Genomic DNA, 23,400 nt, shown 5'->3' on the forward strand with positions numbered 1-23,400 from the left:
CAGTTAAATCAGTTTAAAGAAAAGCCAGTTAAATCGGGCTTTTAAATCATTATCATTTTATTTTTAATACTAATAGTGAGGAAAATACCGCTGCTCCACATGATGTAACTCCAGCATATACAGGAAGAATGAAATTATATATCAATATCAATTTTTATCATGGCTGCCTTAAATATTAGTTTCTATTTCTTTTTTGTTTTTCTTCTTTTTGTTTCTTTTTAAGAGTTATATATATTCGGCTAAATATTGTTTTGAGCATATCTTTCTTAAGCTCAAACTAACCTCCATTTACAATCAAGTCAACTCAAGATTTATTTCAAATTTTAAAGATACAGCAGTCATTGCTCTGCTGAGACAGAATTCACTGCCACCTGCGAGGCCTGCTGTTCATTTGATGCGAGATGACACACTGCATTTTAGTATGACAGAATCGAAGGAATTTCAGTTATTTTTCCTTTTAGTTCCATTATATTTTTATTTTCCAGCTGATAGCGTGTACGGGCTAGATGAATAAACACACACACTAGCCATACAAAACATTCCTTGTCTTCTTCTCGGGGATTTACCCACTCCTGTGGGATATACAATCCTCCACGTTACTGTCATCCAAACCCGGGTTAATTCCCACTCTTGTTCACACGCTGTGTGTGCAAAGCTCTTAATTGGGAAGCAATGAAACTATACACCAAGCAATGTGACACACACTGAGGGTGAGAAAAGACGCTCAGATGAAAGAGTGCCACCTACTGGATTTCGTTTTGATCACAAGGAGTGGGAGACGAGCAGATACGCGAGAATACAAGGCTGGAGTCTCCAGAGAATGACGCTTCGCGTCCAAACGCATTGCGTGACTTTATTTCAGACACGCGCGTTTCAAAATATATATACAAAATCTCAGTTAATGAATAACACCTTTGTTTTAGGGTTCAACATGCATCAGCAAACTCAACAAAGGAGGTCTGGAAAAAAACACACAAATGAAAATGTACTTCGAGCACATACAAAATATAAGGCATCATTCTTACACACACCACATAAAGCTCAGAGGGAATATTGTGGTGTTGAATGTCGAATCTTGACTTAATATTAGTGTAGTGTAAGCAATTTTGTTTGGAATAAATATCTCGGTTAACATGCTTTTATGTATATTTATTGGCCCCACTTCTTTATATTCAAATGCCAACCTTTATTTATTTATGTATAATACATATATTCACTATAATAAAAAGTAAATAAATGGATAATATAAAAAAGACACCCGACAAGTTTCCTACTGCAGACATTCGTGAATGTTGGGACACCCCGCCGTGAGGAATGTGATTTGACATTTGCGGTCTAATAAAACAAACAGATATCAGATGAAAAGCATGCGGAAAATGGGTGCTTTTTTTTAAAGCACAAAAGACCCCATGCTGATCTACACCCCCCCCCCGTCATCTTCCTTTAAAAAGCCACCCCCCACCACCACTACCACCAACGCGTTCCCCCCCCCCGCCCCCTCTGGTCGAGGTGCATTGTGGGGAGGAAAGTCGTTGCCATTCGACCTCTGCGGGGCCTGCGCGGACGCAGCGAGAACCCTGAAATTCATTATGCGTTTAAAACCTTTATTTATTTCCGCATAACCTACATACTCTCACCGGGAGGGCCGAGCGGAGCGCAGAAACGACGACGGTCCATCTCTTTCGGAAAACACATCGGTTATAAACACAGCATTTTAATCGGAGGAGGGGGAATACTGTTGAGAAAGTGAAGATTCTAACATATATTAAGAAAAAAAATGTCCGGTGAGAGAAACCGCAGGTCGCTGGCTTTCCGAGGAGGTGGATTAGCTGGGTTAACGGGTTCCAGCGGTATCGGTGGGGGGAACTGTAACAGCTGGGAGGCCCCGGCCTGTCAAGATCGACATTTTAACGGGAACAGGCCGGATCAAGAGGAGGACAGGGATCTGGGGGCGAAAGGACCATCGCAGAAGAGAGTGGAGGGCGCTGGATCTGTCAGCGATAGCACGGAACCCGAGGCGGAGGAAGAAGAGGACCCGGAAGGGGGCAGTCGGGCAGCTGCGGAGGGCGACGATCGTGTCGACTCGGTGGAAGCGGAGGACGGGTCCGGGGACGGGAAAAACTGGGTTGCGGGGAACGGTCACAGCAACAGCGCTGACGGCCAGGAGACTGCCAGGGGAGGCGAGACGGGATCCAGGAAATCTGGGGTAGAGATGAGACCGCAGACGCTGCTTCAGAAACACTCGCTTTTCCACGCTTCGTGGTTGCAAGAATTTCCATGGCTCAAATTTTGCCAGGAGACTGGACTCATGTCGTGCTCCTGGTGTCACAACATTGCCACTAAAAACAGCGACGAGCTCGTCAAAGGCAGTCGCAACTACAAGCGGGCCTTGCTGCTGAGACATCACCTGTCTTCTGAGCACGGGAGAAACGATCCCACCAAACAGGTAACGTTAGCCCAACTCCACGACGCTTTCGTTTAGTTAACTACGTAACGTGAAATACCTGTCACACCGTCGGTATACCTTAATGTCATTACCTGTTTCCCTTTTCTGTCACACATAATAGAAGTTACTTCAAATTGTAAAGCGCAGCCTGGCAGGAAAATGAGCTTTTACCTAAGCTTCACAATCCCTTCTCCCGGCTAAATAGTTAGCATCGGTGTGCGCTAACGACCACAGCTAATGTCTAGCCTAGCTTCACAAGCCGCCCGCGGCTTTACTGTTTAGCCGGAGGTAGGTGACCAGTGGCCGCATTGGAAAGCCCCTGTACCGAAGCTAAGGGGTGACAGAGTGGAAAAACAAAATCACTTCAAAATATATTGTACTATGCAAGTTACTGTTGTGTGCCCACTCACCGGGCAAGTTAAAGACCTGCTCCAGTTTGACACCTGCTAGCTAATATCGCTCCGGAGGCTGTTTGTTGTCAAGTGACTAATTGCATGTCACAATTAACTGCTAATCACCGATAACTGCCGAAAATGAAGGGATACATATCGGACAGTGAAGGTGTTGTGGAGCACTTTTAGATGTTCACTGTACATCGCAGCTAGTCCTTTCACCAGCAGTAGTCTTGATCGCTAGCTTGCTAGAGGTCGCACAATGGCAAGGGCTCGACCCTGGCAGCCTTCGGGGAACCGCACCCCTTACCCAACCCCCCGCCTCTCATGCAGCTCTGCTGCCTCTCTGTCCCGGGTGACCTCTGGCGCATTTCTTGCTCCTCCACCTCCGCCTCCCTTTAGGGAGCTAAATTAGAGGCATTGTGCGAGAATGACCCCCCAAAATCCATAGATGGTGTCACTTGCAGTGCTGGACAAGGAGGGGAGAGTAAATCAGGTTGCCCTGAGCGTGACATCTTGCTTGCCCAGAGGCAGCGTTTGAAAAGGTTTGAAAGAGTGAAAATAGATGTCAGTAATAGGATGACACAGCATCACCTGAGCCTGTCATCCATATTTCTGGATTATTGGGCTCTGGCTATAACTTTGGGGCATATCTTATGATTAAAGGCTTATCCTGTTTGCAGACGACTGAAACCACGGGTCATACTTACAGGAAATGACTCCACTTTATTTAATAGGCACTTAAAGAGTGTGTAGTTAGCTAAAGCTCGATGTAGGTATAATTGGGTATCAGTTTCTTGAATGCCTTTTTTTTTAAAAATTCAAAACACTCACGTCTTATTGCATGTGAACTGCCTTTATTGATGTCCATGAGATGTTTTTATTGCTTCGTCATTTTTTATTACAGTTTAAGCAACACTTCTACAATACTCTTTTAGTGACCTCATAAAAACAGGGAGGGCAGATTTGTCTGTACAGTTCGGTGTCAAAGGACATTTTTCTTATTAGTCCTACAGTAGGGGGGGAGCTCAGTTCCTTTTTAAATTGCCACATCCTACCTCATATTCAGAGAATGGCTTGGGCTGTCACGAGAATTAAGAGCGGGGTGCTATTTGTCTGTGATTTGTGAGTGAAGAGGATTGTACTACTACATTTAGTTCCTTCCTTTGTACACGCAATCACTAATCAGAATGACTTAAAGTGATCCACTAACTTGTACACATCTCTAATTGGTAAGGAGAGCACTAGGAGTGGATTAGGGGCTTGGTGAGGCTTTTCCCTAGCAACAAGGACCCCAGACGCTGTCTTGAGAGGTTTTTCAGGCCATTTCCTCATAAATGGTTATAGCTGAGTAGATAAAGATTGAATTAAAGCTTAAAGCCTTCTTTCTTTTTTTCTGAACTATTTATCTTTTGTTTTTATGCTTCCTCAACTTGGTCTGCCTTTTTAAAGTAAACAAAACAGCAAACACAGTACTGCTGAAATAATAGGCAGCAGTGTAAGCGAGACAGCATTATGAAGCAGTACATTAAAGGGGAACTACGGTGTTATGAGGCAACGTCTTGTTCTATTCACCCATTCCTGATGTTAGTCAGGCCTCTGCTGCATTTGTTAAACCTAATTCAATTATCTGTAGCACACCAGGGCAGCTGTGTTAAATGTGGGTATCCTTGGAGAAGGGGGCCGTTGTCCTTAATTCTCTAGATGCTGTCTTATGGTCAGATTGTTCCCCGTGCTCACTAGAGGGGGAAAAAAAGGGTAAACGGAGGCAAAAGGAGACAAGGTTTTCTGAGATTAGATATGAAGTCACATATGTACGACCATTTTAATTAAATTAAATTCTCAGAAAAGTTTTATTTTTTATGGTGAAAAATGGGCAGTCCATACACTTCTTTTAATACGTATTTAAAGGAGGGCGGCTGAGGGTGTGTTAAACCCACTCTAGATGTTACAGAGTGATAGAGAAAGTTCCTTGTCATGGTTGTGTGCAGAGACTATGTGGCTGGTATTCCTCTTAACATGATGACACAGAGAGATGTGTAATTGTCATTTGTCACACCAAGTTTTTGACAGCCATTCTCTCTTACCCCTCATTTACTTCCTTGTTTTCGTTGTTTGTTTTTTTTTGTTGTTGTTGAGTATAAATGACAAATTTAATCCCCATCTCGCCTGTTCACCAGAGATCAGCGATATGTGCCCGAACCAGCTCAGGATACGGCTGTAGTCAGGTCAGATGATGTATGTTGACCCATTTGATTTGATGGCCAAACAAACACTACTGTGTTGGTCTAAATGAGGGTGTAAGATGATATCACTACACTTAATTCTCCAAAAGGGAAATTAAGATATGTTTAGGCTTCTTTTTTATATGTAATTTTCATCCTGTCATTTTAGTAGAGACAAACATAGGGCTGCATCATTAATCAAACTTTAATTTCAGTTATAATTTTGGCTTCTAACGATTATTGAAATAAGATAAAGAGCGGAGATAAAATGATTATTTGACAGTGTCTCTCTTGTTCTTGTGTTTCAACCGCACACACTTTCTTTTAGCTTTGTTGCTCCCTAAAAGCCCACTTTCCCTTCCTGCAGGCCGGGACACGTTTAGTTCGGGTCGTATTTCTTTCTCTTTTCATTATTTGTTTAATTTCTGTTGAATTGCAATTAAAGCTGAAGGAAATGCTTTTTTCCCAAAGTCTCTGAGAAATGATGACATTAATATTGGCCTGAAAAATTCAGATTTTAATTCTTGTTGTAGCCCTAGACAAACACCATATTCATTGTGATTGAGTGTTCCCACAAGGGATAAGGGGTCCAGCCTATTGCCAGCCTGGTGCCTAGCAGATAGACCGGGGTGGATACGCGGGAGGGGGGTGTTTATTGGGGGACGCAGGTCAGGGGAATGGGTGGGGAGGAGCCGGAGGGAGAATTCTTCTCGTTGAGTCTGTCAGTGACACCCCCGGCTCTTTAGCATTGTTGGGAGGCAGGGACTCGCTTAGTGCAGCCCTCCCACACCTTGGGCCAAATGCACACTGCAGTATTGTTCTAGCATCTGGGGACAGACGGGTTGGGTGAGGAAAGGGGGGGCTGAGTGAAGGATACACTAGATGGAGGGAGTTAGTGAAAGACTGGTGGAGATGGCCTCGGGGTTGGGCTGGTCATGGGACTGGATAGATGGAGGGTGGTGGGGTATAAGTGAGGGGACGGAGGCAAACATGTGTGCATAAAAGGTAAACAAAAACTGGCTCCAGTGGGTTATTATGTTTCAAGGGGACCTTGTTGTATGACATGATCTGTTGGAGGTGTGTCTGAGTGTTTGCCATGGATCTGCTGGCCTTGGGGGCGTTGTGGTTTGTTTGGGTTTGTGGTTGAGTTTGTTGAAGTATTCTTTTCTACAAGCAGTCAGAGCATCAAGGCTCGGGTTTATGACCATCTTGGTTTGTTTAATCCACCTGTAAATCAGCAGTTATTGGCTTTTCACTGTAAGATTTTGAAGCATTCATGTTTGACCTAGATCAAAGCACCCTCTTGGATGCTGTGCTCTCTTTCTGCCTTTTATTCTTCCACCCCTGGCATCTCTGGCTCAAATAAAAACCCAGCCACGTCATGACTGGGGGAGGCTGATATTGTCCCCACATTCTCTTTTGGCTCAAGCTGGTTTTGCCTCCAGCATCTGCTGTGCAGGGTTGATCTGCTGGTTCTCTTAAGCTCCCATCTCACACATGGCACATCTGGAGAAAGAATGATGCTGCTCATGAAGCCAGTATGGAGCAACTTAGCCCGGATAAAAGCTGAGAGGAGTCAGGGTGTTTGGGAGCGGGATGGTTAGTTGCTGCAAATGATAAGCAGTCTGCAAGTTTGTGGGTGTTGGTTTATTTGTGGTATTTGAGATGTATTTGTTTTTATTTATTTATTTTCTGAGTCTGTTGAGCCCTGAAGTTGTCATTAAGGTTATTTTATTTCATGCTGTTAGGTGGAAAATTGAAAACTCTGGGCAAAAACAAACAAGCATGAGTGTTGACAACCTAAGTTGAAAGCATATCCGACTCCCCTTGTTGCGATCGCTCTCCTGCCTGTCACCACAACGCTATATTAACCCCCACCCCACCCATAGTACTCAACATGATAACCGTGCCCCTCCACAGGCTTTGATGTGTATATCATGGAATAATTTCTCTCCCTCTCTCCTCATCCTCTTAGCCTCACCCACATGCACCATGGCTCCTTTCTATGCTTGCAAGTGGGAGCTGCTGTGTAATAAGAGAGTGAGTGCCGAGCCTTTTCACAAAGGCCCACAGTGAGTGGACAATAAGCCTAGGGGAGAACACGAGCTATTGTGAAGGCTAAAATGGGGTGACCCAACTCCTTCTCTATCACGCTCGCTTTCTGTCCCCCTCTGCTCGACATTTTCTCCTCCGCCCTGTCTCTCACTGCTCTCTCAAGCTCAGCCTTTTATTCATTTTCTTGGAGTGTGTGTTATCAGCACATTCTCAGCTTCTTTTCATATATTTCTGTCAGTTCTGTTTCTACGTTTTTGCTTTTTTTTTTTCCCCACCAGGATGGTGCAGTGCAGCTTTCTTGTCTCCTAATGTGCTCTATCTGTGCATCCTCTATTTATTTATGTGGTCTGCAAAGTCAACCCCTCCTATCTCTCCCTCATTCTGCCTTTCGTTTTATTCCATCCCATCTCTCTCCCTCCAGCTGTGGCAGAGGATGATAAGCTCCCCTATACTGTGACCAGGCTGCCCTGGACAAGAGCTGCAGTGTAGAGCGAGTAGGGGTGGTGGGTGGGGGCTGGGTGGGGACCTCAGAGAAATGGATTTAATCTGAATTACTCGAGCTGAAACCCCAGCTGTACGTGTAGGCAGTGTTTGTGTGTGGATGTGCACGCGCGCCGGCGAGATGGTGATGGGTGGGGGCAAAAATGCAGGGCTTGAGCAATGTGAATTATTCTGGATTAGGACATCTGCTCTGCAATTCTAAAATGAGCCAGAGATATATGCCCTGCTTGTGTACATCATGTGGGAAAACTGACATACATGTTCTGGGTTTATGATTTTGTGTGTATACATACATACATACATACTTTTTTGGGGGGAGGGGGGCGCATTGTATTTTGTCTGTGAGTATATATGCATTTACTTCACCCCAGACTGTGTGTTATGTGATGTTTGCATTAAGCATATGCATGCACATCTCTATACACACCTCTTTCTCCTGCTCTGTGTTAGTCGGGCTCTTTGCCCTTCAACTCTTTCCAGGTGAGTGGGGTTTGATGCCTTTGCCTGTACCCCTCCCATGCTTGTTTTGGATACTTCTCAGGCCTCCTGGTCTATTTATGGCCTATTTCCTGTTCATCAAGTGACAGAATTTAGTTGTTTAGAAACAGAATATGTGCAAAACGTTGAATCCTGTGAATCTGTAGTAGAAACTAACTAAAGAATATAAATGGAAAGAAAACATGTTTTAATGAAGGGGGAGAAAAAAATAAAACAAACTCAAGACATTGAGACATTTCAAAAATGCTCCTAGCACAGTTATGGCTAGTTTCTTAATGGTGCCTCAAACTGTGTTATCAGGACATACAAATGGATAGAGGTCTTAATCCAGAATTATTCTTATCCATGCGAGTGTATATAGGGGTCACTGAAAGTCCATTTGTTTCATTCTGTGTAGTGTTAATGTTATGTGTTTGTTTTCTTCCCTTTTTGAAACCACGGTCTGTATCTAAAAGACTAATGTAGCAGCAGTGATCTCACCCATCGGTTTGTAGATTCTGCATTTTGAAGGCTCTACTTTTCTTTTTTCTTTTATAGCCATCGCCATCTTTTTTTCTTTCTGAGGCCGGGAGTGACCGTGTTTAGGTGAAAGGGTGGACTGATAAGTTATCAGCTAATGCTACAGTTAGCAAGCTGATTTCAAAGATTGTGTAGGTTCATTGCAGAGACACATCTCCTACAACAGAAGGGTAGAATCTTGCTTACCAAAACTGAGACACACTTGTTAAGTAAGTCATGTTAATTCTTGAAATGACTGCATTGAGAATCTCCAAAAGGAGAAAAGACTGAGGCTACGTCCAGTTTTCTCTCCGCTTTGACCTCCTGTCCACACTAAGATCTATCAGGGCTAGCTAGTGGGGACGTACCCTAAGGAGGGGAACTTCAGGAGGTGTATTGTTAACACCTGGGAGTCATGGCGACTATAACCATGGTTTTAAGCCTTATCAATATGAAATTATTCAAGTTATTAAAAAGAAAATTCATTCCATACATGTCAACATTTTAATACAGGCATTTAACGTGTGTCTCTCTCACTGAGCCAGTCTTTAGTGGCCATTCAAGGAACTGTATTCTCTATTTGCACTTTCATTCAGTCCTTGAGTTTTCCGCTTACTTGGAACACAACATCTGGCAGGAGTTGAATCAGTCAGATATTTGACTTGATCTGTGCCTGATTGGTCACTAATGCTTACCTCAGAAACGTGTTAAGTTTTTGTAACGCTTGCTTTAGCTGAACAAACATGCCATCGTGCTCAAATATGGCGTCATGTTCAGGTTTTTGCAGGCATTCTATTGGTACATAGAATAAGATGTGTTACTTTTGTTTGTGATGGTTGAATACAGTCATTTCTCGTGTTTATTAATATGTGGTTGTGTTTTATGTTTACATTTGCAGCTGTGGAATTTGGTTTAGAAAACACATTGACATTAGTGTGTTACCTAGCCTTAAAGTACTGGACCTTGCCTTCCGTCATTCCCACCTCCCCGTTAACAGCAGCCTGTCAAACCAGTTTCACCCCCAGGACAGGTGCAACAGTGTCGTTGGGAACCCAGTGGGTGTATTTGTTTTTTGTAAAGACAGGACTTACAGGAAGGGAAAACATTTGTGTACGATTGCATTTATGCTTGCGCTTGCAAATTACTTGTGTGGGCACACACAGTTTTTTAAAATACTTTTTTTTTTTTCTTCTTCCTTCTTGCTTAAAAGGAGACACTGAGGCCCTCGGACAACACCAGCCCCTCCACTAACTGCACAGAGGAAGACTACCGCAACAAGACCAACGAGAACTCCTACTGTTACCAGCTTCTACAAGAGCTGGACAAGCAACGCAAAAGTGGCATCCTCTGTGACGTCAACATTGTCGTCTCGGGCCAGGTGTTCCGCGCGCACAAAAATATCCTGGTCGCAGGCAGCCGCTACTTCAAAACCCTCTACTGTCTGACCAAGAGCGAGACCCAGGACCAGACCACGGTCACACACCTAGATGTTGCTGCTGTGCAGGGCTTCTCGGTCATCCTCGACTTTCTCTACTCTGGGAATCTGCTGCTCACAAGCCAAAATGCCATTGAGGTGATGTCAGTTGCTAGTTACCTCCAGATGACAGAGGTTGTACATTCTTGTAGGGCTTTTATAAAGGATGCTCTGAACATCAGCATCAAGCAAGAAGCTCCCGATTCCGTGGTGGTGGACTACAACAAGAGGCAGATGGTGGCCAAAGAGGGGCAAAGGGGGCTAGACCGTAAGCCAAGTAACTTCTGGGCGACAAGCATCCTGTCAAAGCTATCAATCAAGGCCAGCAGCAATCAAGGGAAGGAGGCAATGGAAGAAGATGACGAAAATGGCCGCGTGAAAGAGGAGACGAGTGATATAGAGGTGACAGTGGTCGGGGGTGAGGGCTGTGCCCTGGTAACCCCCGGAGCCTCTGGTAGCTGGACCCACCACGACAACTCATCTGATTCAGCAGAGACCAATGAAATGCGGGCGACGAGTGGCCAGACGCGGGTCTTCGTCTGGAACGAGCCAGCCACAGGCGGCACGGCCGCATCACCCGCAGCAATAAAGCGAGAGGCACCAGATGCTGCAGCTGGAAGTGGACGGAGGAAAAAACAAGCTACAACACGGCGGTTTGTCTACAATTTCCCACCAGAGCCTGAAGAGGGATTTGATGAGGGGATGCTCATCCAGCCTTCAGCCTCCTACCCCAGAGAGGACTTCTCCTCGCTCTCCGAAAATGCTGGTAAGACACACATTTAACACGCCTTTTCAACTTTACAACAGTCTTGCTATGAGATGTGAGAATATGTGGATTGTCCTTTATAGCTAATGCTAAGTAGTAATTAGCATAAGAAATTTTGTTTCTTGTGTAAGTGTTTATATTCTTCCTTTACCCCTCCCCCCCATCATGCCTGACAAACTCCTTCAGTCAGAAACTCCTACAACACACAGTGGAGCCTCAGACCGAGCTCTTGTCCTCCGCTGTAAAGCATCTCTGCACTCTTGGTAGTCACATGACACATTAAAACCTTGTATTTAAAGTGAATAATGTAAACGAACCCTTTTTTTGTCCAAATGCAGAATAACGCACTGTGCTTTAGAAGTAATTCCAACCTTGAAAGGAGTCTGTAGCTGCACATTTGTCGGCCAAAAAGGTTTTAAAAAATATAGTGAAGATTACTGAGTAGAGCCCTGAAACATGAGTGGTTCAAAAGCAACATTCAGTTGGCTTTATCATCAAGTAACAAACTTTTCCTACTTGCTAACCCAATAAAAGCACAGATTGAACCCAAAGCAGTCCAATCTGTGCTTTTCAAGCATCTAACCTGCCATGAATGGTCAATAATTAAGCCAATCCTGGACTCGGGCTTCACCAAATACTCCAGACCGTTGGGCTCAAAAGTTAAGAGATGAGAGATCTAGATATGTTAATGTTGCCAGGTCTGTCCTTCTAACGCTGAGGTCGTTTTTGTTTCTGTAAGAGACTTTCATGTATTCCATTTCTTGAACTCTTCTGTCCTTTCAGTCTTTTTCTCTTCTGTTCAACACTGGTTACATTTGTACTCTGTCTGTTCCTTCATCCACCCTATCCAGTCCGCATACGTTGTAGCACTCTTAGTAATCTCTTCTTAGATCCAGCCTTCTCCATCTCTTGTTGCCATTAAGCATGGCTCTCCATCTAACCATAATGATATCACATATTAAGTGGAGTGGTATGGATAGGGGGAAGAGGATGTGAAGACTGTGTGTAGAAGAAGTAGAGAACTACATTTTATGTACGTGTGGTGTGAGAGAGACAGAAGCCCTCCCTGATGCGGGATAATGAAGAAAGCAGGGGAAGTATTTCTTCCCGCAGACCTCCCTAAATGCACTTGAATGCTCTTTGTGCCTCCAAGGCCTCTTTTAAAATGTACGTGTAGCGATGCTGGGTGTTGGCCTAGAGAGAGTTCACTTAAAGCTGTTAGTTTTTAACATGTGTGCTCCATGTCTCTGTTCAGTATATACAGCTTTTTTCCAAATAAAGAGATGTTTATGGCTTTGTGTAAGATATCAATCACATGAAAAAGGTTTTAAGGCAGCTGTTTACCCCTAAATTATATTTTCTGTCCAACAGTACATTTACCTCAACTACCAGATTTTTAGTCGAGCAGTATGTGCTGCGTTTTCAATGTAAATAATGATCGGCTCACCAAAATATAACCACCTCCTCATCCAGACGCTTAAACCCTTTAACTACTACAGTCAAGAACCTTGAACGTCTGTAACTAATGGCCGGCCTTTTGTGAAATATCTGCGAGTGGTGGTGTCTAGAGAATTTAAGGCTAAAATGTGCAGCACATTATGCTGCTGCTGTTTGATGTTGGAGAGGAGGGCGCTTCACCTCTTTTTAGGTCATAAGAAATGTAGCCCCGCTTGTGCGCTAAACATGTGATACAACGTTCATTTAAGGTTAAATTGTACCGTTTGTGGTATTTCTCTGGTTCTGGTGTATTCTAAGCGGGGGTTTTTTGTTTTGTGTGTGTGTATTAGTGTTAGTTCCCATTTTGGAGTAGTGCTACAGAGTGCAGACTAAGTTAAGTTGCTGAGGGTTTTTTCTTCTTCTGAAGATTAGAGCTGAGGTTGAAACTACAAAAGTTTTGGCAAAGAATCCTGATCTCATCAGCTGTTTTGAACAAGTCTAAATATGTCATCTCAACGTCCACCTTTGTGGTGTTCGTGTCACATACAAATGACGTCACAGGATGTTCAGCCGCATTGCTATAACGACCCCACGCAAGGTGGTACTTAATTGCGGTGAAAAATGAGTCGTACTGCCTCGAGTCCCGTCAAGCTGATCTGAGTAGGTACCAGTGTTGGGACTAACACGTTATTAAGTAACGCGTTACAGTAACTACGTTATTATTGTGGTAACGAGCACGGTAACTAGTAGAGGTGGGACTCACCATACATCCCATGATACGATATTATCACAATACTTAACGCACGATACGATATTATTGCAATTTTTTAAAATATTTTGCGATATTCAGATTCTGTACATAAAGGTAAACTTTATCAATATTCATTTTATTTAATATCAAAGTCTCGCACTCAGTCTTTCTCTCATTTCAGTCAGTTTTATTGTTGAAAAACTGAACGGTTTGTATTACAGTCTAGTCCAACTTAACTGAATGCAACCATCTGGTACAATTATAGCTGTTCTGAACTATGCAATATGAAAACTATGCAGCCCCTTCAGCAACTGAAGAATTTGAAAGTAAATTAAAACAAAATATAATTTTACATAAAATAAAAAAGTTTTAAACTTAATTTAAGACATGTTTTATTTTAATTAAGTTAAAATAAGTAAACTGTCATGTTTATTGCTGCCAAAAAAAAGTTAAACACATTTGGACAGTGAAGGAATGTCAGGATTCTTGCTCAGAAAAAGGATCAACATGCTCTGAAGTCAGAGCACAAAAACCTTTTTTTTTTTTTTTTGTAACAAAATATCGATTTCTGCTGTCCCTGTATCGATACATTATTAGCAAACAAAATATCACGATACTACACAGTATCGATTTTTTTCCCCCACCCCTAGTAACTAGTTATTATGCCAAAATCAGGAACGCGTTAATCGTTACTGGGATTTAGATAGGGTCGTTATTCGTTACTTCGTGTGGTGGCTATCGTGGAGCTTCCACAGATTCAGTAGCATTAGCAAGTGGTGGAGGCCAGCAGGTGGATGAGGGAAAGGGCGAGGCGGACCGAGGCGGCCGCTGGTGTCAGGTGAACTGAACTTCAGGTAAGAAGTTATGACCTGCAGTCTATCCGGGTCAGATATAAACCAAGTTTAGGTGGAGTTTATTTTCGTTATGCTGACTTTTTCGTGCAGTGTACTAGCTAGCATGACGGAGTTTCTATACAGCTGGGTAGGTGCTATGATGTTTCTGATGTTGAACTTTATTTTATTCATAAGGTTAATTATTAGAGTTGCCAACCATCCCGTTTAAAAAAACAAAAAAAAACAAAAAACGGAATCGTCTCATATTCAGAGAAAATATTACGCGTTTCGTATTGAGGTGAAAAGGAATGCAGTTTGTCCGGTACTTCAGCTACAATGAAAAAGACACAAAGCGGTCTCTTCTTCTCTCATTCTCTCTCCCTCACTCTCCTGTTGCTACTTCAATCATGAAACTGATCAATGATCAGCTGATCGGCTTTTCTCTCTCGTTTGTTTATCGCTCACTTTGTGCCAGAAAGAGGAAATGTTGCGCTAAACAACAGCAGCACGTTTAAGCTTGATCAGCTGTTGTTAGAATTTATTTAATATTACTTTCTAGTATCAGCTGATGTTTGCTGGAACCACAGCCATAAACACTGCTGATCATGATATCGGTTTGGATATGTGGTGAGAGGGAAGCATGAAGATGAAACCAGGAGATGTCCTTACTGAATCATCAGAGCTGAACAGGTGATGGAGAAACAGGTTTGCCTTTTAGGTGACATGGATGAGTTGAAGGGAAGTTATCAACTGTTTCTGAGAGATAAATAACACCAGGATCCTTTTTTTTTTTTTTTTTTTTTTTTTTCCTTTAACGTAGCTGACAGCTGGTAACTGTGCAGGGGCGGGTCTAGCAAAGTTTTGCCAGGGAGCCAGGTAGGGCATTAACAGGGAAAGGGGGGCACAAAGAAATACTTTTCTTTCTTATTCTCATTTAAAATATCTAGCTCTTAAAAAAAAAATTATCTGAATCTTACAACAAACGATTGATAGATTGACGCATATATACCATCAAAACGGTGTACATCACTGTCACAATAGCATTTGTTTTCATTCAAAGGCTTTATGATTTTTCCTATAATGGCGGGCCGGTCTCTAGTCAAAACGCCTGGACCGATTTTATTTTTTTTAATTTTTTAATTTTTTTAAAATTTATTTATTTATTTTTTTGTCCCAGGCAGCTCATCTGCAGTCTGGTGTTACCTACATCTTCCTATTCGGAAGGCAGAATTTCCGAGTTCTGAGTACAATCGAAAGCACCACAACTGCAGTTTTCGTGTTGGATGTACAAAGCACACATGACGCTGTGACGTAGGCTAGAATCATGGCAGCAATCAATGACGGTCCAGGCGTGGGATTTCTCTCGTGGAAATATGCACATTATTTTTTCCTTTCTATTGGTAGGTGGCGCAGTGCACTTGTGGCAAGTAAGCAAGCTAGAAGACTGGCAATCTTACTGGGTATCCAGTTACGGAAGCAACACATTAACAAGAGAATTCTGAGTAAAACCAAAGTTACTTTCCCTAGTAACTAGTTACTTTGAAAGTAATGAGTAACTTGAAGTAAATGAGTTACTTTTGATAGAAGTAACTAGTAATGTAACTAAGTTACTCATTTAAAGTAACTTACCCAACACTGGTAGGTACTAATGGTAAAACGACTGTAGACTGACCTCTGGGAGCCATAAAGACAAGTGTGTTAGACATTATTTGACAGAAACCTCCATATCCCTGTTATTTCTGACTGTTTAGTGGTACCTTGTACTACTGTGTAATCTTTAAAAGTGGTTAATAAATGGTACAAAGCTGGTGAGTTTTCCTCTGTCTCTGGGAGGTGACGATGCTAAAAAAAAAAACAAACCCTGAGTGTACTTCTCCACTCTGCAGAAGATCATTAACCTTTGTCCTCATTCTATATAAGTAGATTTGGCTTCCTCAAGTTTTTTGTGTGTGTGTTTTTTTTTCCCCCCCTCATTTTATTATAAATGTATTACTAAAAAAAAATTCATCAGATCTCTGGAGCCAGCATTTTGCAAATTGTGGTTCTAGTGAGTTATTTTAGACACAGGCAGCAGCCACAATGGTAGATATTCTGCATTGGTTTAGATACACTGTTGTCTGATTGAAAGATCCGTACCATTACAATTTTTCACCTCGATTGTCCAGCGCCATTTATGGACAAAAAGTTTCTTGTCAGAGCGGTCGGTTGGTGACGGCATTTCCCACAGTCTAGCCTTGATTAGCCATGTACTGAATACAGTGCTCAATTGTTGTAATTCAGTCTTGATTTGTGTGTCACATGATCTTCTAAATCTACATATACTTGGATAGAAAATACTAGAATGATCCATTTCCGTCATTAGTACAAGTACACACCACAAAAACTCTTCTGCTGGCTTAAACTACACAGCTCTCTCGCACTAGCTGCCTTGCATATTTCTCTTTGAGTGAATAGTCATCGAGCAATACTAGCTGTCCCAGTTTCCCACAGTGATGTCACGCTCTTGGCTTTCATTTTGCTTCATTTTGATCTGTGTAGTCGCGCTCCAAGGATGGAAACATTTTAGCACAAATGGAGGCCTTTGTTTGTTACAGTTTTTGAAAGGGATAATAAAAACTGTAACTTTTTATCAGTCTTCTTCTTGTTGTGCTTTAGATTATTCGTTGTTGCAAACAACTGTCAATTATTTCCCTGTTTTTCATAATTAGTCTGGCCTTTAAATTGGGCTGACTAGTGAAATATGTCAGTTTTTTAGCGTTAAAGGTAACGTCCCAAACTATTCAAATATTTAATTATGAGCTGTGAAAGCTCAGAAAAGCAGCAATGAATTCTTGGCAGTGGTTCAGTTGTAAAGACGGCTGATGTTGAAGGAAGGTTGGTGTTGAATAGGATAAGAGCAATTGAAAGTGAAGAGTGTTTCAAGGTTATGTTACTCTGCTGGTGCTGCCTGTTCTTCCTACACCAAGCCCACAGCCATTACTCATGGCCAGTAAATTCTTTGGCCAAACAAGACTGTTGGATTGTTTAAAGGGTGGGTGCTGCAAAGGCACAAAGAGCAGGTGAAATGTATTTGCATGCACACTGGTCTCTGTTGTAGCACACCCATACACACCCACACATAGAAACAACCCACCACTGCTCACCCTACCCCCAATCCCTGCGAGGTGCAAAGCCGCAAGGGGCAGTCCCTTCTCTCCCTAATCCACTCTAATGCACTGGGGCTGTCCTCACTATTCCAAATATTGACCCAGGGAGAATGGAGACACACACTCTCTCTCTCTCTCTCACTCACTCACTCACTCACTCACTCACTCACTCACTCACTCACTCACTCACTCACTCACTCACTCACGCACACACACAAAGGGGTGTGTCTTTAATGGGCTCTAAGCGTTGATGCTTTACGAACCAGACGTGCACGTACACACACACACACACACAGGTGCTCACACTAGTGCTTACAAAAGCTGAGTGTAAGATGAGCCGTGTGAGGGCTCGACTCTGTCATCCTCCAGTTAACCCCCTTCCTGCTGGAGCCTCCTTAACTTGTTGCGCTGGTTGGTGGAAAACACACTGCTTTACATACAGTAGGGGCCTGTGTCTTTGTGTTTGCCTATGTTGTTCACTGAAACTTCCATTGTTTCATGTGGGGGTGGTTAGTTGTGTACACAAGACATTGTGAGGTGTGCGTCGCCCCCACTCCCCACCCCACCCTCCAGCTCTCAACCACCTCTCATCTGTCTTTTTCCCTTCTCTTGTCCCTTCCCCCTTTCCCAGAGCTGGCCAATCAGATCCAGTATAGCATCATGCAAGACTTACAACAAGGGGAGTCCTGGGAGAATGGTAAGATGCCACACTCTAGACTACTGCTAAATTACCAGCTTAGGCAAATTTAGTGACTCTTGTGCAATGCCCATTATTTCAAATGAGTGTGGGAAGTCTATTTAACATGTTTTCTTTTAACAAGTGAGAAGACAAACAACCGGGTTCATTTAGGAACTCCTGTTCAACTGGTTTTAGAAGGTGCAGCTGACCTGTGATCTCTGTGAGGTGCTTTTCCACCAAAAGTTCCTGGAATTTCAAATCAGCTGATGTCCAGGCACTTTCCAAGGGGTAAAAGTTCCTCTACCGAATCGGGACTTGAGTTTCCACAGTATGTGGAAAGCCTGGGGCAAGTTTAAGCAAATTAGACTGACATATGGAAAACAAGACTGTCCTCATGTAGCTTCTTTCTCTGTAAAAATGAGCAACAACGTTTGGTGTTTAATTTGGTCCTTTGGGTTAATATCTATAAAGCTGCTAAATTAAAGCTATAACCAAAGCTTTTTTTTTTTTTTTTAAAAACGGTATATGTATAACAATGACACAGAGAGCACAATTTTTTTTCTATTTTTTTTTTTATTATTTAAAAAAAAAAAAAAAGGTAGTGTTCAACAAGGCGTGAGATGGGAAGACAAATTTAGACAAGGTTATGTGTTACTTTCAGTCTATTTATAAAGGATATGAAAATGGCCAGTGCTCCGACTCAACAGTACTGAACAGTCAACGGTACAACAAGCTGTAATTGATTTCAGTATATTCTTGAGAACCAGAATAGTCGACAGAACGGTTAACACATGCAAAATAACTTGACATCGTCACATACATGTAGGAGGGGAGAGTACTGCTTACAGTCATAAGTGACAGGGTGTGTAGTGTGTGTGTGTATATATAGTTCATACAGCGGGTGTGAAATGGTAGGTCAGTGGGTATACACTACTTTTTTGCATTTTCCTAAATGTTCCCTTTAAACTGGAAAAGATTGTCAAGCCATTTTGAAGCCGTCATTTCATCCCTTCAACTTCGTCTGACTCTAAACTGAGTTTAGATCAGAGTCCAGATTCCATATAGGAGCTGTGTGTTATTGACTTGAATCCACAGCACACTCTAAATTAGATTCTTTCCCATTGCTCCCAAAGTTGAGACGGATCTTCTGTTTTGATTTTGCTTTGATTGTTTGTTTGTTTTTAAATAGATGATTAATGATTTAGAGGCAGGTTAGTCAGGTGGCATCAGCTGAAAAGGTGTGATAGGGATTGTTTTTTTTGTTTTTTTTTTAATGTAACCTTACTGAATGTGACCTTTCACTTAAAAGAAAAAAAATCACTGCATTTAAAATGCATTTATTTAAATGTACACTTTTAGGGCAGTTTGTGAATTTACACAAAATCTGTGCAGCTTAAATTCACAGCGTGTTGCACTTCCCCGAGGTGCTTCTGTGCTGTGTTTAACACACGCAGGCCGAGTGAATACACAGGTGACCTGCTTCTCATCAACCATCGTCCCCTCCTCCCCTTAGCAACCTGCCTTGACGACTCCTCTGTTGTGCGCTCCTTGGCTCAAACAAAAGGATCAGCCCTATTACCCCACTCTCAGTGGAGACAGCCCGTTTGGAGCCTTTTCAAAATCAATACATCGTCTATTTATTTGCAAACCCAGCTGTCCTCGCTGGCTTGTAAACATACCCACAGGGTTAATGAAGAAAATGAGGGTGCAAGGACATCTGCATTATTATTGATTTACACACTGAAATAAAAATAATAAAGAAATAAATAAACATGCTGATACATAGACTTTGTCCTTGAGTGATAAAATAGCCAGGCTTTATTTATTTAGCTTGCTAATCGTGTGTTCTGTATCATTAGGCAGATCAGTGTCTATGGATTATTCAGATTGCCTTAATGCTCCTAACGAGCGTTATTAGCGTGTAGCTATCCTTACCATACCGTTATTCAGTTTATTATTTAATAAAGAGACTCATTAATTTAGTAGCCCGCTAACACTTGCCTCCTCGTTTCAATTGCAGTGCTCTGGTAATTGTATAAACCCCACCACCCACTCCCCCGACTGAACTACATGAGCCAAGCAGTAGATCCATAGATCCATGGTGCTGCTTTACATTCATGCCTAACGTAGATCTTTGTATCATCGCCATAGCGTGACCTCTGTCGTAAAGTTAACCTGCAGACCAGTCAGCAGCTACAGAGAGGGATTGCGAATCTGTCACATTTAGCAGTGTGCGTAGCTTTGCCTAAATTATGTCTGCATTACAGTTTGTGGTTTGTAATGCATTTTAACTCAGTGATTTGATAAACAGGATGTTGGTTGCTGGCACACCCCTCTGTCATCATTCGGTGGAAATGCAGCTTTTACGATAATTGTCTTGCTCCATCTCACCATTATTGGTTTAAAGCAACTTTCTTTTCCTTGAGCAAAATGTTGTCTCCTGCTGACCTTCCTGTGCATCTGCATGTTTTCTGTTTTTCTCTCTACGCAGGCGAGTCCTCACACCTAGCCCTCAATAAGCTCAAGTGCCCCCACTGTAACTACATCGCCAAGCACCGTCGCACACTCAAGAGGCATCTGATCATCCACTCAGGTGTGCGCTCTTTCAGCTGCGACATCTGCGGCAAGCTGTTCACCCGCCGTGAGCATGTAAAGAGACATTCCCTGGTGAGTTTGCATATGCACTGGATCCTCTCGCGCTACCACGTGACGTGCGCCCTCCAATTTCTGGCAAACACCACAGCGTTTTGGCCGCCCCCTCACATCAGTGCACCTCCACCTTGTGTTTTGTGTCTGGTAGCTTTTGCTCAAAGGGAGTGAGTGCAGAAGTAGAACGTTTTGGCTGCATATCTTACTTTGTAATGGTGGGAGGACTGTAGGGTCAAACACAAAGTGATTCGAAACAAATGGAATTGTGGGATCGTCCCTCATTTCCTGCATCTAAAGATAAGGAGGCCAAGTTAATCATTGTCCTGGCATCGTCCCGTTAAAGATGGAGCATAATTACTTTACTCCTTAGTCAGCTGAGAAAGATTATCCCAGTTCCATGTAGTGAAAAAAGAAGGGGAAGTGTTTCTGTGTTCCACTAGTGGTAAAAGCAGTTATTCTGGTGAGCCACTCCTAGTAGCTGGAAAATAAATGCCCAAACCCCACACCCCGGTTTTATCAATCATTAACAACAAAAAAAAGGATTCAAGTTCAATACTGGTAAAATAAAGGCTAGTATGGCACAATCAGCAAACGTGTTGGTCTGTTTTTCCTTCATCAGGGTACTGTTTGAGAATCACTGGCTGAGACGAAGACTTTGACATTGAAGGGTGTACTTCTGTTTGCTTTCTTGCTTCAAGTCTGATGGGAATATTGATTCTGCTAACATCCAATTAATCACAGTAGATTTTGAGCTACTGCTTGCCTCTGCTTAGCGTAGCATAGAAACTGGAAACGTATAAATGTCTAACCTAGATTAGTCTGAAGCCTCCCATCAGCTCCGAGATTACCAGAATATTACTTTCCTTAACGTGGATGGTTCAGCTCCATATTTTATTCATAGCTTCCAATAGAAGAGCTTTGCATGACTCATAATTCAGAAATAATCAGTCTTTTTAACTTGGCCTGGGTGCAGATCCTCAGCTGTTTTAGCTTTTCTCCATTCAAAGTTCCCATTATCCTCATTGTTGTGTCGTCACGTCCAGCAAAAGTGATTGAACATTAGTGGCCGAAACTCAGTTTAGAGGCACCAGGCGTGCACGTCTCACCTCATTTTCACAACCTCAGTGTTTTTGATGTGGTCGGTGCTGACCAGACACAAGTTTACAATCGTGTCAGTTTTTACTACCATTTTAATGATCCTCAGTACAGAAGCTCAGAGTAGCAGGTTACACAGAGGGAGATGTTGCAGTAAAGTCTTTGCTTCCAGGTTTGACACTTTTTTTCCCCCCTCCTCTACAAGCGCTGATGTGGAGGATTTTGTAAACAGCGCAGAGCTGTAGTGGCGTCACTGAACAACATGACCAATGTGGCAAGTGTAATGAGCCACTAAGGCACCAGTCCCAAAGGCCTAAAGATGGGTCAGTGCCCTCCTGGCCGAGAAAAATGTTTCCCCAATCAGTTGGCAAGTGGTTGCTTGAGATGTATGCCACTGCACTGAAAACCTCCTTGCGCTAGCTTTAGTCCAGCTAGCAGCAAGCTGGCAGATTCCTGCAGTTGCCTAGTCTCCATCAAAGACACTGAGTCATGAAAAGTGCAGCTCAAACCAGAAACGGAGACCATTCACCTTCAAAGTAAAAGTTTTGAAACTTTTGTGGTAAGCCACAACTTTTACTTCGAAGGCGAATGTTGCACTTGTGACCTATGGGAAACCTTGGTTATCTCCTAGCAACAACGGTGATCTCAAGGAGAACATTAACTTTGCTCATGTTTAATATACTTGTATTGTGACTAAAACTAAAGAAAAGTAGCATAAGTCCACATTAGATTTACCAGTGAACGCATCGTTTACACAACAACTAACTGGAATTACTCCATGTCATCGACCCTGTCTACCTTCTAGGTTCACAAGAAGGACAAAAAATACAAGTGCATGGTATGCAAGAAGATCTTCATGCTCGCAGCAAGCGTGGGTATCCGCCACGGCTCGCGGCGCTACGGCGTGTGTGCAGACTGCGCCGACTCGCACCAGGCCACTCAGGAGGGCCTGGAGGGCATCGAGTTTCCTCGGGACGAAGACTTTGACGGGGAGGAAGGGGAAGAAGTGGAGGGCGAGGAACCTGCTGAGAACGACCAATCAAATTGGGGCGAGGGCAACGCTGGTGCTGCCCCGGAAGAGGACTAAAAAAAAAATAAATACATTTTTAACAAGCTTGAGAAACAAAAATGAATAACAGTTGATGTTTAATATATATGTATACAGAAATCTAGCTGGTAAACAATCAACTCCAAAGTGCTATCAAACCTTGAGGTTACTTAATTGTGCGAGTATATGACAAAGAGTTTGATTTTTTTTTTTTTTTTTTTTAAAGAAAAGCTTTGCGGGAACTCCAAGATGTACAGATTTTATTATTGCTCAAATGTGTCCAACTCTGGGCCCAGCGCCCACAAGAGAACGATTTAATGACGAATAACGTGATGAATCAGGTCTTTGGTGATGTATTTTATTTCCTGTTTTGTTTTTTGTTTTCGGGACGGGCGGGCGGGAGTCTGGTAGGGTGAAGTCGTTTTTGAGTTGAGTTAGGCCAATCATCTAAACAAAGAAATGTTAATTATTTAATTTATGAAGAGAGGTCTTTATGGTCTTATCAGATTCTATAATTTGTTTTGTTCTATTGTTTCTTTCCTTGTCTGCGAGCAGAGCCGTAGTAAGCCGTCGCTCTCTGCTGCGTCTGAGTGTGCGTTGTAGAAGTACACAGAAGAAGAGCATTACTGTCCACAGGAAGATTTTACCTTGCTCTGTAGATTTTTTTTCTTTTCTTATATGCGCTAAATATTATTCTTTTCTGTGTTTTATGTTTGTTTGTTTTTTTCCTTCCCTGCACAAAATCTTGGAACCAAAAAATCTGTTTTGCGACTCTAATGTATTACAGCCATATTTATGATTAATTTAAGAGGGCTGTGATATTGTGCCAAACAGACCGCACACCAAGATTAAGCAGGAAACAAAAACTACTGAATTTAAACAAAAAAAGAGAAAAAAAAAAAAGATG

The 23,400-nt window shown here is 42.5% G+C and overlaps 1 protein-coding gene across 2 annotated transcripts; it reads left to right on the plus strand.

Annotated features, from left to right (window-relative positions):
* The first annotated feature begins 1,522 nt into the window (after window positions 1-1,522).
* On the plus strand, window positions 1,523-22,880 carry zbtb10 (zinc finger and BTB domain containing 10). Of its 2 annotated transcripts, XM_086279740.1 has the most exons (5): window positions 1,523-2,446; window positions 9,826-10,855; window positions 17,654-17,719; window positions 20,193-20,368; window positions 22,251-22,880. In XM_086279740.1, exons 1-5 carry the CDS (start codon window positions 1,778-1,780, stop codon window positions 22,530-22,532), a joined length of 2,223 nt encoding a protein of 740 aa, XP_086135866.1. In that variant the 5' UTR covers window positions 1,523-1,777; the 3' UTR covers window positions 22,533-22,880. The 2 variants fall into 2 exon arrangements, with proteins under 2 accessions (XP_086135866.1, XP_086135867.1); XM_086279741.1 differs by lacking the exon at window positions 17,654-17,719.
* Window positions 22,881-23,400: the final 520 nt, after the last annotated feature.

Source organism: Aulonocara sp. 'chitande type north' Nkhata Bay, linkage group LG22 (assembly GCF_057382095.1).
Source record: "Aulonocara sp. 'chitande type north' Nkhata Bay isolate Kocher_YH1m ecotype deep benthic linkage group LG22, A_spYH_male_GT1.1, whole genome shotgun sequence".
Lineage (NCBI taxonomy): Eukaryota > Metazoa > Chordata > Actinopteri > Cichliformes > Cichlidae > Aulonocara > Aulonocara sp. 'chitande type north' Nkhata Bay.